Source organism: Macaca fascicularis, chromosome 1 (genome assembly GCF_037993035.2).
Source record: "Macaca fascicularis isolate 582-1 chromosome 1, T2T-MFA8v1.1".
Taxonomy (NCBI): Eukaryota; Metazoa; Chordata; class Mammalia; order Primates; family Cercopithecidae; genus Macaca; species Macaca fascicularis.
In genome coordinates this window covers 6,080,182-6,101,257 of record NC_088375.1, presented here as the reverse complement: position 1 = coordinate 6,101,257, position 21,076 = coordinate 6,080,182, and the positions used below count along the sequence as shown (strand labels likewise).

Sequence of the window (21,076 nt, the reverse complement as noted above, 5' to 3'; positions counted from 1 at the left end):
AGAATTTCACATAAATTGAATCATCAAGCATGCCCTTTTTTGGGTCGGTTGCTTTAGCTCAGCATGTTTTTGAAATTGGTCCATGTTACCGTGTGTGTCAGTAGCGTGTTCGTTTCTATTGCTGAACAGGATCTCATTTTATGAATGTTTCACTATTTGTGATGCATCCTATTTGGGATCCATTCACTTGTTGGTGAACACTGGAATGCCCAGTTTCTGGCTATAACAAATATGGCTTCTATAAGCATTGTGTACGGGTGGTTTTGTGGACATGTGATTTTATTTCACTTGGGTAAAATACCTAGGAGTGGAAAGGCTGGGTTGTGTGGTAGGTGTACATTAATGAGGAATTTCTAGTTTTCCAAAGTGGTTTGACCATTTTTTCTTTGTGCCTTTTTGAAAACACTGTTCATATTATGAAGTCTTATAGGGCAATTAAAAATTTAGGATAAATTTTTTTTTTTTTCTCTTGAAGGGAAGACTCTGGGCTATAACCACAGACAGACTGGTAACAGGCAGCAGACGTGGCAAAGGTCACAGATCCTCCATATGCTGGACATAATGGTCTTTGCCAAACAGTTGAAAGTCTTGGCCATGAAATGCTGCTTTTCATCACTGAGTAGACACTACTGGAAAAGCAAGCAGGAACCAGAGCTCCAGAGACTTGGGTGCAAACATTACCATGAAAATAGCACAAAGAGACTTTGTGTGTTTATTTCGTGTCAAATTTGATGGAAATTTTTCTCATTCAAGAAAAATCCAACTGTCACTACCCTTGCTCATTATTGCAAATTGGCGTAGGAGCCCCCTACACTTTTTACTGTTTTATCTCTAAGTGACAGGTTAAGACCATGCTGCTTTCTGCCTTGCTACACTCCAGCCACTGTTTGTCCTGAGAGATTTCCATGGTCATGTTCTGTTAATCCAAGGGGTGGTTTTTTACTCCATTTTATTTGGCCTTGCTCAGAGACAAGTGTTGTAATAAATAGCTTGGGAGGCAGCTCACTGGTCACATAGCTCTGATGTGGACTCACCAGAGTTTCTATTGGCAGCCCTGGGTTTTCATCTCTTTAAAACAAGTGGAGAGTACAGTCAGCTCATAAGCTGATGTGGTTCTTCATAGCATTCTTCTGGAAGCACCCAACATCCAGCTTTCAAGGAGACAGTTCATTATCTCTTTCAAAGAATGTTTCACCTAACAGACATTCCTAGCATTTGGTCATTGCTTGTCATCAGTAGAGAAATTTACTAGGAGAAATGTCAGGATACCCAGCTCTAGAAGTTCTACTCAAAAGCAGAGGAAGGGCCTGGTGACCTCTTCGGGTCTGTGGTCACGACACAAAGCTGTAAAGGGTGAATACAAGTCACTTGGTTTGTCCAGGCTCTACCAGTTGTTTGCTGGGTGACAGCCCGTGGAGAATGGTTATAAAGAGTTTGGATTTCCAAGTCAAATACATGTTGATCAAATCCCAACTGGGCCGCTGCCTCCGTTCCTTCATCTCTAATGTAGGAATAATAGCTTATTAATGAGTTGTGAGCATTAAAAGGGACAGTACATGTAAAGCATTTATTATACTGCCTAGAAAAACAGCCCCTCCCTCCTTGTTATATTTGTTTCAATTACCCTAAATATGACATTGCTCAACTAGTGTTGAGCATTTCTAGAGCTAATGTACTGTGCCTCAAAATTTACAGAATTTTTCATCTTTCAGTTCAAGGTTAGACCTCACAGTAGCAGTAGTAAATTACAGTGGTAATAACTTGAAAATATTTTAATTAACAAAATCTACAAAATATTTGTTGTACCTTGCAGGATGTATAAGAGTTAAAGAGAATAAGTTAAACATTCAACAAGAATCAGTTCCAGGTGATGAGGTGTTGTGAGAGACAGAATGTGGCTGACGGGGAACTTTTCCTTATGGTCAAGATTCAGGAAAAGAAGCAACAAGTGTTAACAGTGAAACAGCAAAAGGACTAACATAACTAATTCCATTTCCGTTTAAGAGGCCTTGACCCATTTCTGCACATAGGTTAGGATGCTTTTAGAGCACAAAAGCAGCAACCATGTAGTTTTTGAAACTAACTGCGATTAAAGCATGTAAACAACCACGTTCTGTTAAAGACTTACAGGAGCAAGCAGGCTTGGCTGCTGTCACATGGGAGACCATTACTCAAAGACAAAGACGTTTCATAAACCTCCCCCAAACCCTTGCTGGCAGCCAGATGTCTGTGGTTGTTGGCCCCCCAGCCTGTCCCCCTTACCTAAACCTAGAAGACCAAAAAAAAAAAAAAAAAAAAAAGCCTGCATTTGTCTCCTATGTGTAGAGATCCCATTCTACCTCATCTTAGAGTGAATTGTTTACACAGCTATCTCCCAATAGACTTTCTTGAAAGTGAGTACATACATCTCAATTAATGCCGATTCTATTAAATACATTTTTATTTTGGTTTCTAAGAACTTTCTGTGTTATGCAAACACAAAGGGGTTATGCAAACACAATGAAAGGAAGATCATGACAAAGAATCAGAAAAAGCTTTTTGAAGGAGAACATTTCATACAGTCATAGACAACTTAGGCTAAAAGGGACTTGGATAATAACGGTGATGTCCTAATTTTGCAGATGAGAGGGAGGAACGCACTGATAGCTAGGAGGGAGTGGGTCTGGATCTCAGACTTCCAGGTTTGGTTTCCTTTCCAAGTCTGAATCCTTTCAGGCAGAGACGTGGCAAGCAAACCCAAGGAGATGAAGGAGGCAAAATGGCACAGATGTTTCAAAGCAAAGGGACCATCCAGGAAATGAAGATTACTTTAGTTACCAGGGAAGAAACGTGTATATGTCATGGGGGAAGGGAAGAGAAAATGCACGTATGTGGCACAGCCCTATGTGGTGCGGTCATGTGAAGGAAGCTGTATGAAGAAGTTGGTGGGACCCTGAAGAATGAAAGGGCTATGGGTAAGCAGGAAGGAAGGGGAGGAAGATACAGGGTACAGAAGGATGAAAAGCTCATGGTGGTCAAGAAAGTTGTAAATGGTGGTAGATACTATAATGGGTCACACAGATATGCACAAAAGAAAAGGCCAGAACACACAAAGTCTCAAAAGGTTAAGCTGTGAAATTTATAATTTTGAATAATACTGAGACATTCAAGATTCTTGAGCTTGAGTGATAGGATAAAAAAGAAACAGTATAAATTGATAGTTATCAAATTTAAGATGACAAAGGTATTTTAAATTTCTACTTTATTCCCAATATAGATCACTGTCATAAAGCTTTCTGATGATCTAAAGCTGGTTAAAAATGAAGACCTTGTATAGGCACATTACTTTAGGACATTAAGCTAAGTGAATTATATTGATCATAATCTGCTAAGACAATTTTTTTCTTTAAATAGTCAAACTAATAAGAGATTTCACAGTAACCACATGTTAGTAGAACTGGAGGATTCTTGCTTTTGCTAAGCCTTGGGAAATGGTTTATAATCATTTGATAAGTTGATGAAGTATTAGCAAGCAAGATGGTAAAAGAAATAAAATATACAATCATTGTATAAAGTTCCAGAAACACTTTATTTAAAAATGGAGTTGTAAATGCATAACAAAATAACATAAGTAATAAATGTAACAAAAATAAATAAGGAGGATAATGTATTCATACAAAATAAAAATAACATAGTAAAAGGCCAAATGTTTATAATTGAACCAAACTGTGTAAACACTTAAACAAGAATGTAAGCAGATTCTAATATTTTCCTAAACTCCTTACCTTCTACTTCCATGTGGATATAATCAGTACCCAAATATTAAATAAAAGAGGGAGCAATGCTGATTATTTTGTCCAACTTTTTCTTCAAATGGATTGACCCTGTTTTAATGTTTCGTTTATTCCTTCAAAGCATTTGTATCTTTCCATTTATGTTCTTTAAAACCTTTTTTCAGTCTTCCTTTATTAGACAGAATGGGGAATTTAGCTTTACAAGGAGAATAGTTCATTTACCTTTTTTTTTTTGAATTTAAAGAAAAATAGGGGATCCATTATACTTTTGTTTTTACATCTCTATAAAAAGTTTTTTGCATCTTTATTAATTGATCCAACAATACAGGATTTTAAAAATCCTGTAAAGTCTTGAAGTGTATAGAGTTACTTTGTTTCTTAAAACAAATATAGCACAGGATTATTGTGGAAATATTAAAGACCATTTCATAAAAGTTGCAGTTTAACCTTAATAGACTGATGGGGTCAAGGGGGAAAATCCAGGTCTACTAATAATATTTAACTGAATTAAGATACACTCCAATTATAGTGTTCTGGAAACACAAAGGTAATTACTTTCCTTTTTTTTTTTTTTTAAGTTATCCAAATGTCAACTTACTGGAAAGAGAAAAAACAAGTTTAAAGAAGAAATTTTTCATAGGCTTCTTGTTTAGTAGCACAGGCCAAAGGCCTTTGTCGTCGTCGTCTTGCAGGGTCCTTATAAATGTGTAAGACAGACAGGATTTACTATTGAGTCCTACAGGGAAACACACAGAAGCAATTCATTGCTTGGGAGTGAAACTATCAACTAATCTTATGACTACTGGTTCTCCAAGTCCCCTAATGAAGAAAATTTTAACCTCATGATCATTTCAAGAGAATTTTTTTTTCAACTGTCACATATAAACTTGGTAACACAGGACCAATATACATGTTCTGAGTTTTAAAAATATACTCCACCTAAACTATCTGTCTAGTTTAATCTTTCTAGTTATCATTTAACCTAAAATGAGAGACCAAATCTTATTTCCATTAAAAAAATGAAAAAAAGTGCCAAATTGATCTTTTTGAAAGTGGAGTAAAACACTGTGGGGTTAAAACAAATACAGTATTATCAATCTCCTATGTACAAAAAAGACGGTTAGTCCTTATTGATATATAGATATGTCCACCTACCACTCCCAGCAAATCTTAGTGCAAACATAATAGTTAATTTCCGTAAACCCCAAGACAATTTATGTATCAACAAAGTTATATAAATCACATCTATGTTGGAAAATTTTAGGACACAGAGTGACTGTTGTGGAAGGTCTGCTTTACTGTGGAGAGTACTTCTGTCATTGTGTCCAATGGTAATGAGTACTAATATAAATCCTATTATTAAGAAGCAAATAGAATGGTTTAACAAATCTGTACAGATGAAGAAGTCCATTTCAGGGAGCAGCTTGGCACAGGAGACACAGGGTTTCAGAAATGTTGGCTATTTAGTTTGCTTGTAGGTCACAGCATGGCTTAAAAAAAAGAAAAAAGATCTATGAAGGGAAAGGGTGTAATCATAAAATTCAATTTGAAAATCATAAAACCACAAAAGGTGACACTGCCACAATCTGCTTTTTCCTATTTGTGCATCAAGTGGTTATCTAAATGGTTTGAAAGGATTGATATACTACATTGTAAGCCAAAAATAAATAAATAAAATTAAGAAGACAGGGATTCCAAGATTGTAGCTGACCAAGCTGTCTTGTTTTGTGTACGTCAACACTATGCTGCTTCCAATATTCCTAGTCATTCCACAGGTAATGATTTTTCAACACTCAAGAGAAAGTCATTCATGTACTGTAACATCTTCCTCTTCCCCATCGGGGTTGAATCTATTGAAATGTATACTGAAATCAGCCTCAGATTCAGCATTCTCAAATTCAGCTGAGACTGAAATAGCAGCAGGATGAAGAGCCCTAGCTTCTGGTTGGCCAAGTGTTGGTGTCTGACCCGGGCTGCTATGGTTATTCACAGGGCTGGACTTCTGTTTTGGTGGAGATGGCAACATAGCACTGGGAAATCCCATGTTGTTCAGAGCCTCCAAAGTTCCATCAGGATCAATCATAGCGTTGATTGCTAAAGGGAGGGAAAAGGGAATAATTCTAGATGCAGTTACATTCATGTATAAACACTGTTGATGATTTGGATAATACTTAAACTATCAGCGCGTATGTGATCTTAAATGTGGCTAATCTTCCAATATTATATTTAAAACTCCATTCTTAGTTATTCTGTAGTTGTACTGTAAATTACCCAGCCCTGAATACTTTCTCTGGGTCCTTTGATGTGTCACTTACGGGCATTTCAGAGACTTGTAAGTCTGGTATTTGAAGATGTAGAATTCAAGAAAAATCTTGTTGAAATTTGTCTTCATTATTGTGAGAGGATAGAGAAAATACTGAATATGATTTTTAATAAATATCTAAACCCTATTTATCACTCAGATAACTGAGGAATTAGCTGCTAAGTCAGGGTTCAGAGTAACCTCAAGGCTAGAGAGGCCAGAAGAACATCAGCATACTTTGAATACTACCACAGACTATGTCATTTAGCCTGGCCAGAGTGCTAGGGTATCAGCTGTATATACCACTGAGATACAGGGGTTCCCTCAGAGCCTACAGACTAATATTGCAGGGCAGTTTGCAAAGCCAAACAAACTTGCTGCCTGTATGGGAGGAGTCAGTTAAAGATCAGCTTTCAATCCAAAAGATCTTTGGGTTGACATGGAAAGTTCACAGGCTGTGATTTTCAGTTTGGCACTGGGCAGAGTAGGGAGTTGGGAGAAGGAAGTAACACAGATGTAAGAATCATGTCGAAGGTACTTTTAAAAGTATACCCCCAGTCTACCAGCTAAGAAGCACTGTGTTAGCAAGCCGCTTTTACTCATGGGGTGTATCATAACCCTTAGGTATGCTGGGGCTGAATAAAGGTTAAAAATCATTTTGATAGGATCCACATATGTACCTATGATTATTCAATAGATAAAGACTCAGTAGAATCAGCAGTCGACTATGGAACCTGCTTGTTGTACCACTGGGGACTTCTAGGTCAAGAGATACACAGGCATTAATGTACAATCCAGCTCTGACACAAACCAAACAACGTCCCTTTCACAGTTTAGAGGGCAGTCTCTTTCATTTTCTCCTCTCCTTTCTCTTCTGGTCTCTATGGCCAATATGTACTCATTTCTTGTTAACTAAGCAACTATTATTTCTATTAGAATGTAAGTTTGTTTCAGGTTACATACACCACCAACATAATTTAAGAATTGTCAAATCACACAAATAATGCTAATTAACACAACTTTATTATATATTTTTCACGTATTATTTAATACATAAAAAATGTCAATTAGTTTATGACATCTAGCCTATTGTCAAACCTATGAACTAAAATATGCCCCACATATATCTTTATTATATTTTTAATTTTTACACTGGGTTTAAAAAATTCCTTTTTATGAGTAATGTGAATGTATAGAACTCTATATTTTATGTATGTCATTACATTTAATCAAATAATATGCTAACAATAAGAATATTTTAAGAAATACCACTTAGAAGGCACTTATTCTAAATTATTAGCTCTTTATACTTAATTCAGTAGTCTATTTACCTTGTAGCTGTTTTTCTACTCTTTTCAGTTCCTGTAAGATAGAAGAAATCTCCTGCAGGGAAAGCAATAACAAAAATTAGCCTCTACTTTAGCTAAATGGTATCCGTTTACAAGCAATGAATTTCACTCTCATTTTATTTGGAACACTTAATATTATCTACATGGTACTTATTACATTAATAGCAACATGATATGAAATAATTATATCTACTAAACAAGATTCAAACTAAAATATTTAAATTACAATGAAATAGAATGATTTTTCAGTGAGATGATTGTAGCAGATGAAAAGTTTAAAGTCATTTACTACTATTTAAGCAAAGTTTTTTTTTTTTTTTTTTGAGACTGAGTCTCACTGTTGCCCAGACTGGAGTGCAATGGTGCAATCTTGGCTCACTGTAACCTCCTCCTCCCAGGTTCAAGTAATTCTCTTGCCTCAGTCCCCCAAGGAGCTGGGATGATAGGCGCCTGCCACAATGCCTGGCTAGTTTTTGTACTTTTAGTAGAGACAGGGTTTTGCCATATTGGCCAGGCTGGTCTTGAACTCCTGACCTCAAGTGATCCACCCTCCTTGGCCTGACAAAGTGCTGGGATTACAGGCGTGAGCCACTCTGCCCGGCCGCAAAGATTTTTAAAAATTCTTATTAATCAACCTTGCAGTGACTATGTAAAAATGCCTTCAAATTATCTTTGTAAAAACATATAAACTGCAACCTCAATATTATAATTGTATTCTGAGCAATGAAAATCTCTACAAATTCTTTTAAAAAGATAAGTATTACATTAAGTAAATGGAAACAACTTATGTCAACTTAATATTTTCAAGTTAAATTTGGTTCTCTTTAAAAATTTCATGTTTCTAATGTTTAATTATTACAAGAAGAATATATACTAGTAAGAAACACAAAAGGCTCCTCCTTCATACCCTCTGCAACTCTGAAACAATCAACATTTTAAACCTGTGAGTCAGTAGAAGCAATACAATTTCCCAAAAGTTTGCATTTATATATTCTTTTGAAAAAGCAAATCAACGAATAGCTCAAAAATAAGGGTATTTTCCTTAAAATAAAACTCTACTAAAATGTTTTAATCTTCAAGAAAAATTACTATACCATGCTTGAGGTTTTCACAATAGGGACTTCACTTTCGGCTCTTAATTTGCTTTCTATGTCATCCCAATTCCGATCTTTGTCTTTAAATAATATTCTATAAATCAAAAAACATAAGCATATAACTTTTTATATTTTAAAAACTTATTACTTTTTTGTTAATGATACCAAAACAACGTATCTTTTCAAAGGTACATGAAGAAAAAAAACCCAACCATTGCATAAATTGAGAATTAAAATACTAAGCCAACAATACCAATTAATGAATGTGTATGAGCTCCAATTGAATGCTTATTAATACATGAATACATTTTTTACTGTTTATCTTATTCTTTATTGAAAACAAAATATAAAACAAATGTAAAGATGTTATGACCTCAAAACTTTAATATTTATAATTTACAATACAGTAATGCCCTCTTATCTACGGTTTCTCTTTCCAAGGTTTTAGTTAGTGGCAGTCAAGCGTAGTCCGAAACTATTACAGTATTTCGGGAGAGGCAGAGGGAGAGAGAGAAAAAGACCACATTCACATAACTTTTTTTTACAGTATACTGTTATAAATCTTCTATTTTATTATTAGTTACCATGGTTAATCTCTTAATGCGCCTAATTTATAAATTAAACTTTATCATAGGCATGTATGTGTAGGAAAAAACACAGTATATTAGGTTTTAGAACTATCTGTGGTGTCAGGCATCCATTGGGTGTCTTGGAACAACATGTATCACCTGATTATAAGGAGAAACGACTGTGTAACTGTCACTTATAAAAAAAATGCAATTTTGTTCAGAGAGAATATATGAAGTATAGGAATAAGTGAGATAAACAGATTAAATTAGGTATAAACAATTGTGTCTGTAAAGACTTCTTTATATAGGAATAAGCACCTTATTGAACAAGAAAAGTGTGTATATTATTTTAAAGACTGAAAATTGGGAGTACTTACTGTGCTTTTCTTTAAAAATTGTTAATTCGTGTTAGTATATTTGTACATAATAACCTATTAGGAATTAGGATGCTATTCTTTTGATAAAAACAATTGCCGATAAAGATAATTATTCTATCATTACCCTAACATCAAATAACTTATAAAATAAAGGACCACAACATTTTGATGTGTCTTCCAAATGTGGGACATTTTTCTCTCTAACACTTTAGAATCTATAAGACATGATTCAGCAGTTTTAGAAAGATGTAAAATACTAGCTACTTTTTTGGTTTCTTTTAAAATTTCTTCAGTACGTCTGGAAATCTAGTGTAAACACTATAAATCTCATGTAAATTTATTACTACTGGAAGCTGAACAGCATTTAAGCAGTAAACTAAGTGAATATTTGTGCTGGTATTTCTTCAAAGATCAACGTACCAGACTTACCTTATGTAAAATCACGAAATTCATTAACATCACATCGAGTCTGGAACATTTGCTTAACGTGACAATGGGTCTAGAATCTGGTATAAGAATATTCTTATTGCCTACTTATTAAATTTTCTAAACTCAAAAAAAATAAACACCCTTGCCAGCCATCTTTTCTAAACTATTACGTTCTTATAAAAGAGTCCTTGCAGCATTAGGACTGATGGAGAATAAGGAAATAATGACTATTTCATGGACCAACTTAGAACTTTAATGGACTTACACAATAAAGAAAGTTTCTGTTTAGCCACACAGTGCTAAAAATTCAGTGAATTTTTCCAGAGGATGGCTACTGAGTATAGTGTTTGTGGATCTAAAACTGTTAAACCATAGACATTTCACCTTTGGTGAAAATGGGTTAGAATAGTTACCTATGGTCCCTGAAAAAAAAATGCGCCACTGAAGAAATAAAAGGTTTATTTTAAAATACAGTTTGTTGGCCAGGCACAGTGGCTCATGCCTGTAATCCTAGCACTTTAGGAAGGCAAACTGGGTGGATCACTTGCTGCCAGGAGTTCGAGACCAGCCTGCGCAACATGGCGAGACCTCGTCTCTATAAAAAATACAAAAAAATTAGCCAGGTGTGGCGCAGATGCCTGTAGTCCTAGCTTCTAAGAAGGCTGAGGTGGGAGGATCACTTGTGCCCAGGGAGGTCAAGGCTGCACTGAGTGAGTGAGCTGTGATCATGCCACTGTACTCTAGCCCGTCTCAGAAAAAAAACAAAAACAAAAAACAACAAAAAAACAAAACACAAAAAACAATTTGTAAATATAATGGTACAGATCTAAGAAGTCAAACTTGCCTTTTTTTTTTTTTTGAGACGGAGTCTCGCTTTGTCCCCCAGGCTGGAGTGCAGTGGGTGTGATCTCGGCTCACTGCAAGCTCCGCCTCCCGGGTTCATGCCATTCTCCTGCCTCAGCCTCCTGAGTAGCTGGGACTACAGGCGCCGCCACCTCGCCCGGCTAATTTTTTGTATTTTTAGTAGAGACGGGGTTTCACCGTGGTCTCGATCTCCTGACCTTGTGATCCGCCTGCCTCGGCCTCCCAAAGTGCTGGGATTACAGGCGTAAGCCACCGTGCCCGGCCCAAACTCGCCATTTTGACATTATGAAATAAACTTTAATGTAATATTTAAATACTAGAGAATCAGAAAATTAGACCAAGAAATTAGTTTAGACCAGGCTATAATGATCAGAACTTGTTTTTGTTCAAAGGTCCTTATCAGTTTTAAACTGAAAAATCATAGCTTTCAAAGTCATATTCAGATTACATTATGGATTTAAAATAAGCTAAACTTCAGCATGAAAATACATAAAATTCCAAAGCTCATTTCATTCAATAATTTAAGAATTAAGTTAGGATACTTTTTGATAAAGCCATTGGTTTTAGGGAAAGAAACAAACAGAAGTCTCAGGCTCCTATCCTACGAGCCAGAACCAATTCTCTAGTACTAGCCATTAAAACATGCAAACGCCGAGTTGTGCATTGATGGCCTACCAATGCAAGGCCGAGCGACACAACCTAAGGGTTGCGAATTGATGGCCTACCAATGCAAAGCTGTGTGACACAACCTAAGGGGGTCATTTTCACATGGAATGCGATGAGAATGCTGTACATACAACAGGAGTTCCTATATAAATATTTAACAATTGATTCAGCAGACAGTGTTCATACAATGTAAATATGCGTGCCTCTAGGATGAACCCCAGTAGACATCTGAGGTTATAACTCCTGACACAAAGCTTAAAGACCAGTTGATGCTCAAACTACCCTGGCACTTTTCATGCAGAAGGCCCAGGTCTCTACCCCTTAGGTTTGGTTATCACAACTCAGGTCTACCTTTGAACAATATCTTCTTCCCAAAGCCTTCTCTAATCATCCTAGGTGAAAGTGATCCTTTCTTTGCCTTTATATCTCTAACTGAGCACTAATCTGTTTTATGCTATCTTGTACAATAGTTGATTTTATATGCGCCTCACCTTGCCAATTATACTGGAAACGCTTTAATAATAGAAATGGTTTTATCCTCATTACCTTCCATAAAACCTGCCATAGTGTCCAAACTCAACGCTCAAACTGAAGGCAATTCCAATACATTAAACATTCTGTATTTATGTATAACTTTATTGAGGCATTTTTCTGCACCTTTTTTTAAACTTCATAAATTCTGTCACTTTCTGAGATAATACAGTTTATCAATCCATCAGCAATGTGTTCTTTGTTTTCAATTTTAGTTCAATGTCAAAGCTATAAAAAATATTTTTCTTTGGGGGAAGACTACAGAATGTAGGAAAACTGCTCTGTGGTAAGGAAGAGAATGGTACAGGGCAGGTAATCTGTGAACATCTGCTGAATAAATGAATGAGTGGTTAAGAATCCAGTTATCAGGGACGACGACCTATACTTCAGCAGGTAGGATGAAAAAAACATGGTGTACTTGTTTATAGGTGAGGAGACTCCAGGGTTTTCCAGTTACAAGCCACATGACCATACAAGACTCTCATAATTTTTTTATGGGTAACACTGGTGTATCAAGAGGACCCATATTGGATATATTAGCTTCCTAAGGTTTATAATGATAAAATCCAAACTACTTAACAAATTCTGCCAAAACAGATTCATCCTCATCTCTCTAGTGTCATCTCTCACCATACTCTGGCCCTTTCACTTCACGTAATTTTTGACTAACTCCTCTCCTCATCATTCAGGACTTAAACTGCATGGCAATTTCTCTAAGAGCCCTTCTCTGAATTTCCAAAGTGCCCTTGCTATGGGCTTCCATAGTAACCATCATGTATTTCCCTTAACACACTGAACTGTAATTACCTGTTTACCTGCCTTCTACACTAAAATGTGAGGACATCAAAAACAGTGCTAGACAAATAACATATAATCAAAAATCATTCAATGAATGAATGAGTCTGGAGACTTTATTCCCACATAATATGATCTTAACCAATGTTTATTTCATTTATTTATTTCTTTGGTTAATAATCCTTCCATAATGCCCCAGGTCTAGAAAATAATTTTAGTGGAACTAAAATAAAAATGATAACAATTATATATTACATTTAACTACAATGAATGCTTGAGCCAAATCTGAGGCATGAACCATGGTATTAATAAGCAGCTGTGTGATTGAGGCCTACAGATTTGTTTATTCATGTGTAATAACTAATAAGTTAAGTTTAAAATTTTTTTTCCCTACAAATTTCAGTTAGGCTTTACCCCAGGGAATGGTGGACTTCATTTGTCTCTGGTCATAGGATATATTAGCAAATCATAGGTGAATGAGTTGCACAGTGAAGGAGATTCTTTTACTTGTGAAAGAAGTAAACCTGGGAATGATGGAGTCACAAGGGGAAAACATGTACTATATCTTACATAAGACAATAATAGGGTGCTAATTACTTAATCACTGAGTGTGAGTAAAAGAAAAACAATGGACTCATTTATAAGCCCTATCAGGATTTATAAAATGTGGTATTTATAAACAGCATGCAACTACTTTAATTTCTCTAAAATCAGTTATAACCCTTAAAATTTCTTAGTTAATAAGGTTCCAGTTTATACCTGAAACTAATATTGTTCTTATACTTTTTATCTCATCAATATAAGCAGTGATTTTAGTATTAAGAAAAAGTTAATGCAGGTAATTGGGCTTCAAGTGGAAACAGAAAATGTGAGTAGTAAAATACAGGGAAAATCAAGTGAAATAATGAAATTAAGTCAAATCGTGTTGATAGCAGAAATAGCTAACTTAATACAAGCTGATTGGTTTACATGGTATAGAATGTAAATTCCATGAGAACAGGGGTCTTTGTTTTGTCAATGTCTAATTATAAAGTGACTAGAATGTACTTAATACTTATTTGTTAATAAGTAAATATTAAAATATTATTCTGTAAAAATTAAGTCTGTTTAAAATTCATAAGAATATATAGGATTTGATAAAGGTAAATTCTCTTCAAAAAAAAACAATGGATAGGTATGTAATGGCAGTCATTAAAAACACTTTCGACATTATTTATATGTACAAGGTACTCCTTACGAAAAGCCAAACATTAAATGTTCTATTGCTTTTTTTTTGAGATAGGGTCTTGCTCTGTTGCCCTGGCTGCGGTGCACTGGCACGATCACAGCTCACTGTAACTCTGAACTCATGAGCTCCAGTGATCCTCCCATTTCAGCCTCTCAAGTAGCTGGGACTATAGGCATGTGCCACCATGCCCAATCAATTTTTTTTTTTTTTCTTCATCTCACTATATTGCCCAGGTTGGTCTCCAAGTCCTAGGCTCAAGTGATCCATCTGCCTTGGACTCCCAAAGTGCTAGGATTACCAAGCATGAGCCACTGCACCCAGACTCAGCTGTTTTTTCACTAGGCAGCATGCCTCATATTCCAATCAAATATGGAGGGGTCTGTCAATACATTTCACTCATACTCTTTGGGAAAAGTAAAGATCTAATTAAGAGAAAAGATCAAGGTACAAAAGCAAATAAAATATGATCATATTTGTATAAACCTTTGAGAAATGAACCCAGAGTGGGGAAACACACCACTATTAGATATAATATACATTTTTTCTGGAAGATTTATATTTTTTAACCATGTTCATGTATTACTTTTGCTAAAAAGACACACATTTTAAAATAAATAGAAAAACGGGACAAGACAGTGCAGAGTACATTATTTTTAACATAAGGAATTTTAAATTAATATTCTTTTAGGAGGCAATAAAATGAAGAGAAGTTCTCGTACACCTTTAAGATTTTTTTTTTTTTTTTGAGACAGAGTCTTGCTCTGTTGCCCAGGCTGGAGTGTAGTGGTATGATCTCGGCTCACTGCAAGCTCTGCCTCCCGGGTTCATGCCATTCTCCTGCCTCAGCATCCTGAGTAGCTGGGACTACAGGTGCCTGCCACCATGCCCAGCTAATTTTTTTGTATTTTTAGTAGAGACAGGGTTTCACCATGTGAGCCAGGATGGTCTCCATCTCCTGACCTCGTGATCCGCCCACCTTGGCCTCCCAAAGTTCTGGGATTATAGGTGTGAGCCACCACGCCCGGCCACCTTTAAGACATTTTTAAGATACAGGCTCAAGATAACTTAAAACACATTGTTTTAAGCTAAACAGACTGTTTTTAAGAATACTTTAAGTTTTAAATGGTGTTTTTGAAATTATTTTTGAAAAAATTTAATGGCTTCTTGGTACTCATCAAACGCTGATAAAATATATTATTTCAATATATAAGCAATATAGAATTATATTTGTGTGGAATATTACAATTTACAAACCATGTTCAAATACTGTTTCATTACATTTTAAATTTTAATTATAGGAATCAGAAATAAGCAATAGCAGCATGGATTTCTGAAGTACTGTTAAATAAAATCTGTAAGTCTATTTATGTTTTGAATTAGTAATAAATTTAAAGTTATAAAGTAGTACTGGATAGATTTTTACTTTGGGACAAATTTTTCCAAAGGTAAACACATTCATTCTGACGATACATTTTTAGCCTTGAGAAAAAGCAACAAAAAGCAAAGTGAGGTGATATTAAAGTTAAAAAAACATAAGCTATATGTATATGTACCTGATCTTTCCAGCTGTCTTATCTATAGATTGTCTTATCTTCTTAGAGAACTGAAAGACAGATGACAGCAGCAGATTATCTCCCATGACCTGCAACAGCCAAAGAAAAAAGTAGATATTAAAATATTACCCCTGTATTGTATAACTACTGGGATCACCAGTCATAAGTCACTATAGTTAGGGGCAGTTAGTATTCATGCTTATTTTAATTATAAACCAATGAAGAATATAATTAATACGTAACTAAAATGAGAAAGTGAAAGAAACACTATTAGCAAAGGAGTTCTTTTATTAAATAGCTTGTCAAGTTTCCATGTTATTTTGGTCTTATCAGTTTCCAAACACAATCCATTTTATCCTCAGTTTATCGTCAGTTACTATCATGATCCTGTCTCTCTTACTTCCACCTGAAGTATAAAAGAGAAGATACAAGTAACTTAGAGTACTAAGTTTATTATTTATTCTTTCACCAAGTAATGTGAATACAGAAATCAAGAAGAGTACAATCCTTGTTCTCCAGCAAAGAGTCTAGTGGGAAAGATACATTTTTAAAAATTTACTCAAAATAGTAAGTTTTATACGGGGTGTTGGTATTACTCCAGCTGAGATGCATGGGCAAAACCAGGGGTCACCAACCTCTGTAAAGAGCCAGAGGGTGAAGGTTTAGTCTTTGAGGGACATAGGGTCTCTGCCACAATTCCTCAAGTCTGCCTTTGCAGTGTGAAAGCAGCCATAGATAATGAGCAAATCATGCATGTGGACATAGCTGTGTTGGAACAAAACTTTTACAAAACAAGTGGCAGGCTGGATTTGGCCTATGGGCTGAAGTTTGCCAAGCCCTAGGCCAAATCATGAAAGGCAAAGCTAATGAAGCATGGTAGAAAAAGGACAAAATGTGAGTCTAGATCTGGTTTTCAAAATCAGCTCCTTATATTGTCAGTACTGTATCTGGCGTCTGAAAGAAAACAGAAGATAAGGCCCTAGATGGCAAAAAGGTTTAAAGATCACTGGGGGAGATGATGGTAATATACAGGGAATACGATTACACGTTTTATCAGAAAGCCTAAGGTCTACAAAACAAGAAGAGACGTTCAGATAAATTTTGAGATTCGGTGCTGTAAGAATTCTAATGAGGCCGGGCACAGAGGCTCACGCCTGTAATCCCAGCACTTTGGGAGGCTGGGGTGGGTGGATCACAAGGTCAGGAGATCGAGACTATCCTAGCAAACATGGTGAAACCCCATCTCTACTAAAAATACAAAAATTAGCTGCCCATGGTGGTAGATGCCTGTAGTCCCAGCTACTTGGGAGGCTGAGGCAGGAGAATTGCTGGAACCTGGGAGGCAGAGGTTGCAGTGGGTGGAGAGAGCGCCACTGCCCTCCAGCCTGGCGACAAAGCGAGACTCCCTCTCAAAATAAAAAAATAATAATAATTCTAACGAAAGAGAGTTCATTGATGAGTGGCATAAATAAGGAAGTGATCATGGAAAAATGTGAACTAACTTCAGAATGACAAGGATTTGAATTTAGTGGGCAATAAAATGTTACTTAGGTTGTGAAAAGTAACATTGTCAAGGAAAGGATAAATAAGCAAAATGGTTTTTGTGGGCCTTAAGAAAACAATCAAATAAAGATGGAAGACATATACAAATTAGGAAGGCATGAGAAAGGGCAGGAGAGTCTAAGGAAAGATTGCAACACAGAATAGGATATTTCTCTTTTCTTTGCTCATGAAGTTTAGCTTGTTGTCACAAAGCATTAAATAAATTCCTGATATCAACCTTGAGATAACTATCAATGTAGATGTTTCCATTCTCTTTAAAAACATAAACTTCTTCCACATAGTTTTATTACGTTTGGAGAAATTTGTCTTCCTAGACATCAGGACAGAATGAGTAGAATAAGATTAGAGAATGGGCCCTTTTCCTCACACCAAGAACAAATCAACTATTAGGCCAGGACAGATCAAGTATGCTTTAAAACTTTTTAGTATACGTCAATTGTAACTTTCAGGCTAGTTGCATACTTTTCCACCAGGTAGATCTTTTTCTACTCAGTACCATGAGAAACATACATATTCTTACATAATAATCTCAAGATCCTATTCCTAAATCCAGGGATCCACAAATATTAATCTATCATCAATCTCTTCTTGTCAACTGTTTCTTTCTACACTTTTCCTGTACCTAGCCCTTAAGCATATACCACCTCTGTGTGTTGTTCCTAAATCACCTCTTTCCATAGTAGTATTTGAAATAACCACTCTTTGATGAAGGAACTCCTTTATATCCTTGAATTTTTTATTACTCTGTAATTGTTCAATCTGGGAATATACCAGTTTATACATTCACTTTTCAGCTGATGTAAACAGTTTCCAAGTTTTTGGTATTGTCAACAATGTTACTATAAATGTAACTTCTACTGTCAATAGGAAGGGGTTTTTCTTGTACATACACTAGCAAAATTGCTAGGTCATGTGATGTCTTTATTTTCAACTTTAGGAGATAGTGTCAAACTGTTTTCCAAAGCCACAGCACCAACTTAACCTCCACCAACCACACGTAAGAAAGCCTATGTATCTACATTTCCTCCAGTACTTAACATTTTAAGACTTTTTAACGTGCCAACAATTGAATGATTATAATCTCACTGTAGTCTTGACATGCATTTTTCTGAACACTCGTTAAGTTAAACATCCCTTTATGTTTTCTAGGCCTTCAATATTTTCTCTTTTTTTTGTCATTTTTTTTTTTTTTTTCGGAGACAGAGTCTCACCCTGTCACCCAGGCTGGAGTGCAGTGGTGTGGGTTCAGCTCACTGCAACCTCTGCCTCCCAGGTTCAAGCGATTCTCCTGCTTCACCCTCCTGAGTAGCTGGGATTACAGGCACGTGCCACCATGCCTGGCTAATGTTCGTATTTTTAGTAGAGAAGGAGTTTCCCCACGTTGGCCAGGCTGGTCTGAAACTCCTGACCTCAAGTGATCTGCCCGCCTCGGTATTTTCTCTTTGGTGAAATGTTGTTCATGTCTTTTGCAGATTTTTCTATTGTGTTTTTTAATTGATTGGAGGGAGTCCTTTATATATACTGTATACTAATCTTCATAGGCTTTATGTTTTGCAAAAGTTTGTAACTTGTATTTCTACCTTCTTTATTATTTATAAAGAAAAAGTCCTTAATTTTAATATACTCAAATGTATCAATTTTCTAACGCCAAAACTTTTTGTTTCTCTTAAGAAATCACTCCCTAGTACAATATTGAAAGAAATTTGTCTGTATTTTTTAAGTAAAAGTTTTACAGTTTTTCTTGCATTATTTAATAACTAAATTCGTTTGGAGTTAATTATTGTATATGATGTGATGTCACGGTGAAATTTCATTGCATTTATTAAGGAGAATCACTTTTTCCCCAGCCCTACTTACTGAATGGTTCCTCCTATTCTCACTTACGGAACATGCTTCTTCTGCCGTATGTTAAAATTCATAGTTTACTTACTTCATCCCTGCTCCAGGTTCTCCGCCTTGTGATTGTTAAGTGATCGGGAGGCTCTGCTGCTTGGGGTCTTGGATCACCAGATCGACCGTTGTTTCCTTCTGGTGTTTTAGAATGAACTAATGGAGGAATCTTTCGGAAGTTGAGGCTTTCATCAAAAACACGATCAACCAACTAACGGGACAAAAGCAAACCTTTATGAGAACACAGTAATTTGAAAAAGTACCAATACTGGCATTACAATTTTTATGATTAGACAGAAGTTATTCCATTCTCAAGTAGTAACAGAGGCATGACATCTTCAATAAACCAATTACTCTTTCTTTTTAGAAGCACTTCAAAGGTATTTCCTTTATAAAATCGAGGTTCATCTACATAGGTTTTATTTTCAAAATCTAAAATATGTAACTATGTTAAATTTAATTCTTCCATGGATAAGATTTTCTCCAAATGGAAAACAGACGGTAAATAGAAAAAAAGCTGAGCCACGTAGATGGACAATGAGTTTCATTTTACACACATTGCCTTACCAGTATAAAATAATGTTTCTTTTTCTTTTAGTTTCCTATCTTGTTTTTCCTTTTTTTCCTCCCCAAATCCAGGTGTCAAATTTCTTCACAAGATACATAAATTGCAAATTCCAATTAAGTTTACAAAAGGAAAATATTTTTTTAAACCACAAAATAAATATTTTGGTCTTAGTCAAATAAACTTTTAACAATGCTACAGAAATTCACATTCTAATAAAAATGATATACTGCCATCTACAGTGCAAATCACAGACATACAATACTAAGTAACTCGGGTTTACTGAAGAGGGAATCAACCTAGTACAATATTCTGAAATAAAACAAACAAAAAAAAATGAAATTTATTCAATGGAATGTTTAAGTAATTTTACTGGGTCTGAGTGAATGTATAATCATGTTAGGTAAAATTTAGTTAGAAAGCTGAGAAAATAATATCTTCATCATTTTAAATGTACCAGAAGAATTGTGTATGTCTTGCCACCAGGACGATCCTTAAGGTTTTCATCAATAACGATGATTTCATATACAATTACATTTGATCAATGTGGTAACAAAACTCTACACAGATTGATGAAGTATCATTTAATAAGTTAAACAACACATTGAAGGAAAACAAACAAAAAAGTGACCATTAAAGAATCAGATTAAAGAATAAATGTGACAAAAAGCAAACGAAGAAAATATTATTAGCACAGTTTACCACAATTAAATTTGTCAGAAAGGCTAGCCATTTTTGCCTACTATTTAGGATTATCTTGTAAAATTGAAGAAACAGAACAATTAGTATCAGGGGCTGGCAAACTTTTATGCACAAAGAGACAGATAATAAAAGTTCAGGCTTTGTAGCCATACAATCTTTCTCTCAACTACTCAGTTCTGCCCCTGTAGCAAAGAAACAGCCATAGATGAGAGTTAAACAAATGAGTGTGGCTGTGTTCTCATAAAACTATTTATGAACACCAAAATTTGAATTTCATGTAATTTTCATGTGGCAAACTAGTGTTCTTTAGATGTTTTTTCCTGCCATTCAAAAATGTAAAAATCATTCCTAGTTCTTTGGTCTGCATTAAAACTGGCAGCAAGGCCAGTCTGCCAATCTCCAAACACAGAAGTTCATTCTTTTAAATGCCAATCCTTTGCTTACATATCTGTCCCAGATCAAAACAGCCAACATGGCCAAAGAGTACCACTAATTTTGTATTATATGTTAAAGGCGCTGTCTTGAGCAATGTTATGCAAATGGCGCCTTCTGGAGTTGTACTGTAAGAGGCCCTGATATTGATATTGGATGGGTAATAGTCTATATATGCTAACTTGTATTCCAGACTTTATAAAAATGTTCTGAATATGTATTTGTATGTGTGTATATTACATACATATTTCAATTTTTCAAAATATCTTTAAGTATATGGGTATTTATCAAAAGAATTATTAAAGCAGTGAAACTGTAGGATTTTTCTCTTTCTTTGTTATCGGAGTATCTTCTAGATAACTAGCAATGAAAATACTTTTAATTGGAGCATTTT

At 35.4% G+C, this 21,076-nt stretch overlaps 1 protein-coding gene across 22 annotated transcripts in view; it reads right to left on the bottom strand.

Annotated features, from left to right (window-relative positions):
• Positions 1-3,549: 3,549 nt before the first annotated feature.
• The window catches only part of CEP170 (centrosomal protein 170), a 128,984-nt gene continuing 111,457 nt past the window's right edge, over positions 3,550-21,076 (bottom strand). For 13 of the 22 annotated variants that reach the window (XM_015433418.4, XM_005539637.5, XM_065531478.2 and 10 more), the window contains 5 exons: positions 19,024-19,194; positions 15,531-15,619; positions 8,519-8,612; positions 7,407-7,458; positions 3,550-5,867 (listed from right to left, as the gene is read on the bottom strand). In XM_015433418.4, coding sequence (XP_015288904.1) covers positions 5,578-5,867; positions 7,407-7,458; positions 8,519-8,612; positions 15,531-15,619; positions 19,024-19,194 — 696 coding nt within the window. In that variant the 3' untranslated portion in view covers positions 3,550-5,577. The remainder of the gene's footprint in view (positions 5,868-7,406; positions 7,459-8,518; positions 8,613-15,530; positions 15,620-19,023; positions 19,195-21,076) is intronic. The other 9 variants (XM_065531497.2, XM_074034937.1, XM_074035027.1 and 6 more) reach the window with 1 other exon arrangement.